Genomic DNA, 11,975 nt, shown 5'->3' with positions numbered 1-11,975 from the left:
ACAGATGATTAGCCGTGCTGTGACAGAGCATTTGAACCATTTTCACTGAGAGGATGGGATGTAGCCATTGACAACGGTGATGCCCTACGTACAGCTTACCATGGAAAGGAGTAAGAAAGATTGAAGGAAGACAGTAGAAAAGCAGAGATCCAACAGGGACAAGCACCTCCACACACTTATCTGAAATTCCCACCATTGAATTACATGAGTAACTCTATCCTTCTTTATTTATTTATTTTCATATACTATAATTTCTTAATAGAGTTGAATCCGCCTGACTGAGATCTACAAGATGACCATAGCTTGCTTCATACCAACAATCTCCGTGGGATCGACCCTTACTCACGTAAGGTATTACTTGGACGACCCAGTACACTTGCTGGTTAGTTGTGCGGAGTTGTGATTAAGTGTGATTCATATTTGAGAGCGCTACCAAGTCTTTGGAGCCATTGTTGATGATCACAATTTCGTCCACCAAGTTTTTGGCGCCGTTGCCGGGGATTGTTCGAGTATGGACAACTGACGGTTCATCTTGTTGTTCAGATTATGTAATTTTCTTTTCAAAAACTTTTCAAAAATCTTTCAAAAAAAATTTTATTCCTATTTTTGAATTTTTTTTTAAAATAAATCATTCTATGGCTTCAAAACATTTAAGAATGGATTCCAGAGTTTCATGAAGCATGTTGAATCCTGGCTGGCTGCAAAGTCATATTCAAACTCCTTTGGAATTGGTCTTCAACTAATCACCACAATGCATGTAATTCCATCCTAAAGCTGACTGGCTATTAAGCCATGTCCAACCCTTTGATTGGAGCTTTGGGCTAATATTGAAAGATTCCTGGAATTCTTCTTAAAGATTTTGAATTTCTTATTTTCTTTTTCCTATATGTTTTTCGAAAAAAATAAAATAAAATCCAAAAAAATAATAAAATCAAAAAATTTTGTGTTTCTTGTTTGAGTCTTGAGTCAATTTTTAAGTTTGGTGTCAATTGCATGTTTTTAAAATTATTATGCATTTTTTGAAAATTCATGCATTCATAGTGTTCTTCATGATCTTCAAGTTGTTCTTGGTAAGTCTTCTTGTTTGATCTTGATGTTTTCTTGTTTTGTGTATTTTCTTGTTTTTCATATGCATTTTTTGTTTGTTAGAGTCCAAGCATTAAAGATTTCTAAGTTTGGAGATCTAACAGGGACAAGCACCTCCACACACTTATCTGAAATTCCCACCATTGAATTACATGAGTAACTCTATCCTTTTTTATTTATTTATTTTCATATACTATAATTTCTTAATAGAGTTGAATTCGCCTGACTGAGATCTACAAGATGACCATAGCTTGCTTCATACCAACAATCTCCGTGGGATCGACCCTTACTCACGTAAGGTATTACTTGGACGACCCAGTACACTTGTTCGTTAGTTGTGCGGAGTTGTGACTAAGTGTGATTCATGTTTGAGAGCACTACCAAGTCTTTGGAGCCATTGTTGATGATCACAATTTCGTCCATCACATATACCAAAAATTCTTTAAAAATACACTCAAATATCTTCGTGTTACACCCAAATATCTTTGTGTTACATTCAAATTAGCTGCAAATACAGAAAAATATTTTCTTTAATGCAGAGCTTTTACATTACATTCAATTCAAACCATCAACAATGAAACATTATTCACCTACAGAATCATAAACTACTAACGAAAAAATAAACTAGAATTGAACCACACCTCTGCCACTTGATTGGATTCAAAATAATAATCAATTTTGTTTTGATTCAATTGACAATTTGAAATTGAATTATTCATTATCTTCAACAATGAGATAATTGATGATGGAGCAGAAGAAGGAAAAGGAAGGAGGAGAATAAATTCTAATGAAAAAAGAAGGAGGAAGAGCAGGAGGAAGAGGAGGTGGTGTTGGTGACGGCGATAATGAAAAAGAAAAATAACGAAGAAGAAGAAGAAGAACGTGCAATAACGGCACGAAGAAGAATGTGCGCACATAAATATAAATGACTTGTATAGACTTATATCAAAAAATGACTTGTATGTGGAGAATAATCAAAAAATTATTTAGAGCAAGAAGAAGAGAGAGACAAACACAAGAGAGAGGAAGAGGAGGCGCCATCGTTGTGCACCGCTGCTACTGTGATAAGCCGTCACCGTGCATGTCGTCGCCCTAGCTACCACCATTGAGGTCATCACCGTCGTCGAGAGAGAAAGGAACACGAGCTGCTGAGTAGCTCGAGGAGAGAGAGAGCGAGAGAGAGAGAGAGAGAGAGAGAGAGAGAGAGAGAGAAATCAATGGAGGGAGCTGTCCTGTGCCGCTGTTCTCACTCGCGGTTTCTAGCTTCGTCATCGAGTCACTGCTCCTCCGCTACTGCCGTTAGAGTCGCCGGGAGGAGGAGCTCGAATGGGAGAGATGGAACAGAGAGGTTGCTATTGCGGGTGCTGTACAGGAGGAGGAAACCTCACCACCATTTTTGACTGCCAGGAACGGCGCTATGATGGCCGAAAAACACCGCTGGAACTGGTTGAGCTAACGCTACTGCCGTTGGTAAGGGTGTTACTGTGTTTAGTTTCCATTCTTTCAATTTCTGGGGATATTGTTGTCATCACTTGTTGCCGCTGAGGTTTTCTGTCCTCATTGAAACTCTATGTTATCGTTCTGCTCGCTGAAAGTCATCACCGGAGCTGCAGCTGATCCGTTGTTTGGTTCTTCTCTAAGTACAGTAAGTTGTCTTACTCTAAAACCCTTTTAGTTGCCATTATGTTATATGTTTCTTAGGTTTTGGCGACGTTAATATCTTAGGGTTGATCTACGATTCTTTCATGCAGCGTTTAAATGGTTGTTGCTATTGTGGGGATGGTCAGATTTGATGTTGCTGCTTCGTAAATAAGTATAAAGGGGAGTTTGTCATCTAGTTAGGTTGCGATCGAGGTAGGAATTTTTCTTAAAAATTATTTTATATTATGGAATTGTTATAAGTCAATATTGATGTAAAAACTATATATTTGGTGATTATGTGAGTCTTATGGATTGACTGAGTTGTTTTGGATTAATGTAATTTTTTGGTCTATTGAATTATTGATTGATTGAGTTGGCATTGTGGTAGTTAATAAAGCTTGATTTGGAATCTGATTTGTATGCTTATATTGAAAAATGGTTTTGTATTTAGAAATCTGAATTGTATGTTTTATTGAGGAATAATTTGGTCTTGAAACTGTTGAAAAGGGTTGAGAAATGATTTGGTTGGGACCCTTGAAGCATGGCAAAGGCCGAATTTTAGAGGAGATGCTGCCAAAATTTTTATAAGTATTTAAATGAATTTAAAAAAATGAAATAGATTATTCAATTCGAGTGGATTTAAATCATTTGAATTTGATTGGTGAAAAGAAATGATTTTAAGTCATTCTTTTTTGGGAAAGTCTTGTACTAAAGAAATAAAGTTGAAAATATGTTTTGGGTATTTGATTGAACGAAAATGCTGACTAATTTTGGTTTAAAGACTATGTTTTTGCAGAGTTTTTGAGGAAACTAAAGTAATAGAAGTAAATTGAATATTTAATTTATTTTGGTTTAGTTAATTATAAAAAGAAATATGTTTTGGGTGCTTGATCGCATGGAAATGAGTTTTATTGAATTGATTCAAATTAAAGATGTGGTTTTAAGGATTTTTAATAAAAAATAAAGTAATGAAAATGAGTTCTATGATTTTGGTTGATTTGAGAAATGGGTTTGTGATTTACTTATTTATTTTTGACTAACAACGAAAGAGATTTATTTATTTAGTTAAAGATTCAAAAAGTTAATTAATTTTTAATATAATGATTTTGGGAATAGGCTAGTTGAGATTGAGGATTTTCTCTCTTGTAGCGATAGACAAGTTGAAATTGAGGATCCCCTCTCTTGTTGCGTGGACAAGCTTGAGATTGATGATTCTCTCTCTTGTCATATCAGAGAGTTGAATAGAAGGTTGATGATTCTCTTTGCTTCAATTCTGTATTATTAATTCAATTTTTTGTTATGGTTAAGATTATGTTTGATTGTGTTTGATTGAAATGATATTTGGATTGATGTGGTGAGGATGGTGGCTTTGTCCCGCTCATGAATAGGCAAGTTAAGATTGAGGATTCTTTCTCTTGCTGTCATAGACAAGTTGAGATTGAGAATTCCCTTTTTTCTTATAGTGGGCAAGTGGGATTGAAGATTCCCTCTCTTGTTATATTGGAGAATTAAATGGAGAAGGTTGAGAATTTCTTTCGATTTAATTTCTGGCTGTGGTATGAACGAGTTAGGTTGAAGATTTTCTATTGTTACATCACAGTCTCTCTCAGATTGGAAGGTTGAGGATTCCCTTTTGTAATGTTGAAGATTTCCTTTGTGTTGAGAGATGATATCTGGGTTAGCTACCGGATGTATCAGGTTCTGACAGTTTAACCGACACGTGAGCTCATGGCCAGTAGGATAAGCATGCATCATATGCATCTATTTGATATTGTTTGGGTGTGTCTATTGTATTCGGTTTACCTATGTGAAACTGACACGTGAGCTCATGGCCAGTAGGATAAGCATGCATCATATGCATCTATTTGACATTGTTTGGGTGTGTCTATTGTATTTGATTTACCTATGTGAATACTTATATTTAACTGCTAATTGCCATACTTGTTGTAATTGCTCTTGATTGTGTTTGAACTTCATTACTTGTGTTTGTGACTGGTTGGTTCAGATTATAGCAGTTGAGTGTTGATTGATTGTGTTTCAGGCCGGAGGCCGTGATTGTTGTGCCAGGGACCATGATTTGGATACGTTATATGTCTTGGTAAGTTTGATTAGAATGGTTCTCTGGTAATTAGTGGAATGTTATAGTATACTATGTTTGGTTTGGAGTTTTTATAAATAAAATATGAATTTAGATTTTTGGATAACTGACTGTTGGTTTTCAAAAAGATTCATAAGAGGAGCGATAATCACTGCAGTTGAAAATAATTTTCTTTTACATATATTCTTATGACAATTCTAAAACTTATATGGTGAAACCGTGTGGTTAGGTTTTCACCCCTACATATTCTCTTTTCAGGATGAATGAGGAGTTTAAGGAGTTTCTGCTACGCATCTGATTGTGTTGCATATATCTTAGTTATAATTTTTTCCTCGCCTTGTTATATATTTTTGTAAGAGGGATAAGAGTCGTGATTTGTAACAATATGTATGTCTGATATATTAGTAAGTTACTTGTAGAAGAAGTCTTGTATGTTATTAGAGTAGCGCAGCCAGAAGTGTAACATTCTGATAGTAATGGTATTACATAACCAAGCAATTTCAGAGGTAGTGTTGCTGCTTCGAGATAAGTGTTACCTATGTCATTAGCTGACAGAGCCCCTGATGATCAATCTTGATAGTAAATTTTTGGCCTAAAAGGTAATGCCGCCACTTTGCTACGACTTGTGCTATTGCATACAACTCCCTTACATAGGCTTAGGCTTGTGCTAATCTAACCCCAAACTTCTTGCTAAAGCAGGCTATCGGGTGACCTTGAGACAAGACTGCTCCCATGCGGTGCTTGAGGCATCATTCTTAACCACAAATGCCTTAGAAAAATTGGAAAGTGCAAGCATAGGGGTATGGGTCATCAATTATTTCAACTGATGAAAAGTTTGGTCTGTTACATTAGTCCATTGGAAAGCATTGTTCTTCAAGAGCTCTATTAAAGGAAAGGCCAAGTGGGCATATTTAGCCACGAATTTGCAATATTATCCTGTCAATTCCGAAAAACCATGCAACTTCTTGAGTGACTTAGGCACTGGCCAGGCAAGAATTGCCTTAATCTTGGATGAATCCACCTTGACCCCTTTGCCAGAGATAACATGGCCTAAATATTCAACTTACTGCTGTGAGAAAGAGTATTTTCAACTCTTTGTAAAAAAGAGATTATCTTTTAACACTTGTAAGGCTTGGGTTAAGTGCTCTACATGTTCTTCCCTAGTGCAGTTGTATACCAGGATATCATTGAAAAATACTACTATAAAGCATTTTAGAAATGGTTGAAAGATTCGATTCATGGTAACTTGAAAGATGGAAGGTGCGTTTTTCAGATCGAAAGGCATGATAATAGTGCCCAACATGTGTCTAAAAAGTCGTTTTGTCAATATCTTCTTCCCTGATCCTTATTTGATGGTAACCGCTTCGCAGATCAATTTTAGAAAAATAAACAGCACCATGCAATTCATCCAGTATCTCATCGATGGTGGGTATCGGGAACTTATCTTTCATCATAATCAATTTTATGGCCCTATAATCCACATAAAATTTCCATCCCCATGTTTCTTTTTTTACCAGAAGCACTGGGCTTGAGAATGTGCTTTAGTTGTCTCTTATAACTCCCACTTGTAGCGTTTCTTCTACTAGCCTCTCCATCTCTTTTTGGAAGTAAGGGTACTTCTAAGGTTGAATACTGACTGGCACAACACCTGGAACTAGATGGATAGGGTGATCCATTGATCTCTGCGGCAGTAATTGGGTGATTCCGCAAACACCTCCGAGAATCCTCGAGGATCCGGTTCACATCTTCTTCCTCGACTCTGCCCTTCTATCCGCCTTCAGACTGCATAACTTCCAAGTGGAACATAGAAGCAATAGCCTTGCTATCATTAAGCTTTCTCAACTCCCTGGAATTAAGGCTAGCCTCCTTCAACAAGCGCTCCCCTTTGAAGATTATCCATTTACCCATGACTTTGAATTTCATGAATAGCTCCATATAGTTGATCTGGATGGTGCCCAACCTTATAATCCAATTTAGACCTAGAACTACATCTGCTCCCTTCAAGTCCAGGACATATGCGTCTACTGCAAAATCGTATCCATGCACCACTAAGGGTAATTCCTAACATTTAGCTCAGCAATTGATTGAGTCTCAATTTCCTACCATCACTTGGAGAGTTTTGGTTAGGGTAAGGACCATATTTAACTTCCTGGCTATAGAACTCTTAACAAAATTGAGTGTTCTTCCTCTATCAATTAAAATTATTAGGGGTTGATTAGCATGGGTAACTGGAACCCGAAGAGTTTCCGAATGAAATTTGCCTTCAAGGGCATTAAGGTAGATTCGTAGTGCTTGGGTGTCTCCTTCCTCCTCTTCTTCCAACTCAAAACTGGGATTGCCACCTATCACGTCTGTTGTCTCTTGCAACAACTCACGGAGCTCCTCCTCTCTGACAAATAGCTGATAGGTTGCCCTGCAACAGTGTCCTGGGGTGTATTTTTCATCACAATAATAACACAGACCATTTTCTCTTCTTACAGAATGTCTGCACTACTAAGCTTTCTAAATGATGCTGAGTTCGATTTAGGTGAGGGAGAAGAAGCTTGTGATGTATGTGGGAAAGATGTTGCAGAGTGAGTGCTTGGGTTACAGTATTTCTGGTTCGTGCCAATGGGATTCAGTGTTCTTTGTGGGACAAATCATGTGGGTGTGCTAAAGGATGAGTTGGACCTGCTCCCACTGTTCTTTGTGAAACCCAGCATCATGGAGTGTTTCTATTCATGCAATTTTGCTATGGATACTGCCTAAATAATGTTAGAAGAGGGTTGAGGCCAAAAGCAATTCACATTTCAGGTGCTCTTGAGGCCTAGCAACAAACAGCAACACGATCATTTCCTCACTCAATCCTGAAAGGGTTAAGTACTTGTTTCGTCCCTAAGATTTTAGGTCAAAATAAAAATCATCCCCAATCTTTTTTTCTTGTTAAAATCATCCTCAACGTTACAAAATGTTATAAAATCATCTTTTTGTCATAAACAATATTTTTTGGATAGTTTTACCCTTAAATAAAAATAAAAAACTCTCTCCACCCTCACCACTAACCTCTGCATCATCATCACCATCGCTACGCCATAACCACAAAATAAATCAACAATCCAGCAACAACAACTACAAATTAGCAACAACATAAATAAAAAAAATTAAAAAGGAAGAAGTCATGTATATGTTCTTTAAAAATTAAGAAAAGAAAAAAGAAAAAAGGAAGAACGAAGAAGAGAGAAAGCAAGCAAGGAAAGAAAATCGAAATCGTAGTGTCTCTTCCTTTCATTTTCTACCTCTGCCATTTACTTCCCACCCTCAACACTCCTTCCACCTCCATCACACCACTGCCATGGCCTTTTCTTCTCTTACTACAACAAAACGATCACAAGTCTAACCTTAATTCTTCCCAAAATCAACAACAACAACAATAATAACAGAGGAAAAGAGATAGTAAATCAAAAGAAAGTGATACAAAAGAAAGAAAATTAGAAAAAAAATAAAAGAATGAAGAATAAATTGAAATCCAGAAAATCAAGTAAAAGGAAGAAAAAAGGGAGCAGAGGTTTAGCTTAAATTTAGGAAATAACAAACTGTTATTTTGACCAAGTTAACCACATCTTCTCCTCTTTCACAGATAGCACCATGCCTTAGCCAAAACCTTTTTGTTTTTTCCTCTGTTGGCATCTCCTTTCTGTTCGCAACAGCCCCCTCTCCGTGGTTCCCTCATTTCTCAATCCCATAACCTTCTTCTCAAGAAGCGCTTTCAATTCGTCATTCAATTCCACCGTGGAACTCTCTTCGACGACTACCGCATCTTTGGACAGAATGAAGACCGGATCTGCTTCGTCGTCGATGCCTCCCTCCTCCACCGTGTCGTTCACAGCGCCGCCACTATCTTTGCAGCTCCTCCTCCGACAGCAGCAATAACCGCCTATGGTTCAAGCTGTTAAAGAAGCTTCTACTGGATGAAGTCTTTTTGTTTTGTGATTCTTTAATTTGTGTGTGATTCAATCTTTATTATTGTGATAATGGTGATGGTGATGGTGATGGTGATGAGAAGAAGATGAGTGGAGGTTAGTGGTGAAGGAGAGTAGGAGTTTGGGACAAAGAGAAAGAGAAAGAGGTTCGGTGATGATGATGATGAAGGGGTTAGGGGTTAGTGTTGAGGGAGAGTAGGAGTCTAAGAGAAAGAGAACGAGAAAGAGGCTCAATGATGACGATGATGAAGGGGGTTGGAGGTTAGTGGTGATGGAAAGGATATTTTTTAAGGGCAAAATCGCTTCAAAAATGTTGTTTATGGACAAAAAGATGATTTTATAACGTTTTGTAACGTTGAGGATAGATGATTTTAATAAGAAAAAAAAGTCAGGAACGATTTTGATTTTGACGTAAGACCTTAGGGACGAAAAAAGTACTTAACCCATCCTGAAACTCTCTTAGTAAGTTTCTCAAATCGAACTTGGTACTCATCTTCCATCGATCCTCCTTTTTTCAGTTCCTTAAGGTAGCGTTTGATAGAGAAATAGAGACCGAAAGAGTGAGACTGAGAGACAGAAACTAAGAGACAGAGATCGAAAAAAATTTCAGTATTCTATTTGGTGTAAAGTGAGAGACAGAAATTGAAACAAGAATAAAACTTTAATTTAATTTGCACAAAGGATAAAATTGAAATTAATTAATTGAAATGAGGGTATTTTAGGTATAAAATGTTATTAAAATTTCAGTTTCTGTCTCTGTCCCCTGTGTCCCTACTTTTTGGAGGTACTGAAATATTAAAATTTTAGAGAATTTTAGAGACAGAGACAAAAATTTTAGTACCAGTCTCTAAGCCAACAAACATGATACTGTGTCTTAGTCTCTCAGTCTCTGTCCCAATACCTCAAAACAAACGCTACCTAAGGGTCATAGAACACATTCTTCCCAAACTTGATATTCATGCCATCGAGAAAAGTCTCCCAGATATAAGCAATATTGTTGTTAAACCCTTCCGCCTCCCCCTACCCCACCGATACCAGGCGTAGGCCGCTCCCACCAGATGGAATTATAACACCTTGATCCTCTACTCAGTCAGAATGACAAAAGTTTAAAGGTATTGCTTTGCTCTAAACACCCAATCCTCTACCCATCGCCTTTAAACATGGGTAGATCAGCCACGTTCAACTTGTGAGACCACAGCAACTCCAAGTTAACGCTTACTGAACCTAACATGGGGCTATCCATCACCTCATCCCCTGAATGGCTACAATATCCAACTTGGGTTTTCATCTTCATGCTGTCGCAGAACAACTTTTCGATGGTGGTTAGTTGAAGCTAGGTCTCCGTGATCCTCTCATTGACTTAAGCCAACCCACGATGCAGAGTGGCTACTTCTTACTTGTTCGAGATCGTGAGCTCCTCCAAACGATTGAGTCGAGTTCTGTCCACCATTGCAGCAGCTGCTTCTCTCAATGAAAACACCAGTTAATAGTTGCTAATTCAATTCGCAAGTAGGACAATGATGATAGAATAGTAATGATCAGAAATTATGCAGAAGAATGATGCAGAGAATAGAAAATGCAATTATATGAAAGATATGATTAGTATGTGAGAAACAAAGAGTCCCTTTTCGAGTGAGGGATGCACTCCAATCCAAATGTTTACAAGAATAAGCATGACTCCCTTAGACTCACTCCTTCCCTTATAAATCTCATGTCAAGTTGTTACGTAACTAACTTCTGACATTACCCTCTTCTAATATTCTCCTACAGTACACCTTTTTTATGTTTTTTAGTCTTTCAACCACACGGATGACTTCCTCACCCTTTTCAGTCCAATCACTTCATCATCATCAGCCTCTATCATTGGGTTAGGATTCGGGCTCTTATTATGATATCATATTATAAAATTATTTATCTAAAAGTTTAAGTTCATAAAAAGAGATGCATAAAAAAATATATCTCTAACGAATTATAACAAGAGAATTTAAAATTTGGAGAGTAACCTGGTCTGGACTGAGTTGATACACTTTAGATGCAAGAAATTTTGGTCCAAATACAAATGTTGTGGCCGATTTATTAGGTCCTTCATCGTAAGTGTAATGATTATCCAGTAGCGGTTGTAATTTGCTTAATGCCTTTAAAAAAACACACAAAGTATCAAAAAAAAAAAAAAGAAATCACAAAATGTCCGTAGTATTTGGTCAAACTCTCATATTCATCACTATATTCTTTCATCATGCTTTTACTTCTAACAGATGTATGTTTGTCCTACTTAAGTCTTTTAGTCACAATTCAATTTTTCCTCCCAATTGCTTAAATTGAACAAGAAAGACAAAGAAGAATAAGTAGAGCAAAGAAGACATGAAGTTACCTTCTGATTGAGGGTGGATATGTTGAGTGTTGGACCAGGCATCATAGCTGTGACAAAGACAGCCACAGAAATCTTGCGAGGAAAATGCTCCATGGCATGGGATATGGCCAAGCCACCAAGGCTATGACCAACAAGAACCACTCTTTCACCTTTACCCACTGATGAAGCCATGAACTCACTCAAAGGTTCAAAGTACTCAGAAATTGATTTAAGCTCCAAAGCCTTCTTTTGGTTGACCCCTGAAGCTGCCAAGTCTAAGGCAGTCACACTGTGACCCCACGATTTGAGAAGTGTAATAACCTTGTACCATGACCATGCTCCGTGGCATGATCCATGCACTAGAACAAAGTGATGCTTCCGAGCTTTTGATAACTCCGATGACGACGATCCTGACTTGTTTGTTAAAGACAATAGGATAATCAACAAGAAGATGAAAGCTAGTGTTTGGTGATGCTGCTTCTTTACTTTTTCCATTAATTCAACTTCTTTGACTTGGGAGATTGAAAATAAATTGTCAATTTATATTAAGTTTTTTCCGGGGTTGTTGTCTGGTTACAAAGGGTTTTAGATAGACAAGTTTTTTTCCCCGAACAGTGGGCCATGGCAAGGTGGTGTTATTTGGTAATCCTCAAAATATATAATCTTCTTTAGTTTGAATGATTCAATTAATATTTAACTATTTGTCCCCTTCGGTCAACATGTAAATTATTTAGTGAGTAGAAGTTTTCAAACGCCATATATAGATGGAAGGCTTCTTTCGAATAAATATAAAATATATAAATATATAAAATATAAATCTTTTTTATTTATAAGGTTAATT

General features: G+C 37.1%; 1 protein-coding gene across 1 annotated transcript in view; it reads right to left on the bottom strand.

Moving 5' to 3' along the window:
- LOC107469545 (methyl jasmonate esterase 1) overlaps nt 1–11,629 on the bottom strand; it is a 14,475-nt gene extending 2,846 nt beyond the window's left edge. Inside the window, exons 1-2 of the mRNA XM_016088914.3 lie at nt 11,156–11,629; nt 10,788–10,919 (exon numbers count right to left, since the gene is read on the bottom strand). Of these exons, the coding sequence (XP_015944400.1) occupies nt 10,788–10,919; nt 11,156–11,629 (606 nt within the window). The remainder of the gene's footprint in view (nt 1–10,787; nt 10,920–11,155) is intronic.
- Nucleotides 11,630–11,975: the final 346 nt, after the last annotated feature.

The sequence above is a fragment of the Arachis duranensis genome, chromosome 10 (genome assembly GCF_000817695.3).
Source record: "Arachis duranensis cultivar V14167 chromosome 10, aradu.V14167.gnm2.J7QH, whole genome shotgun sequence".
In the NCBI taxonomy this organism is placed as follows: domain Eukaryota; kingdom Viridiplantae; phylum Streptophyta; class Magnoliopsida; order Fabales; family Fabaceae; genus Arachis; species Arachis duranensis.
This window is presented reverse-complemented; position numbering and strand designations above follow the sequence as displayed.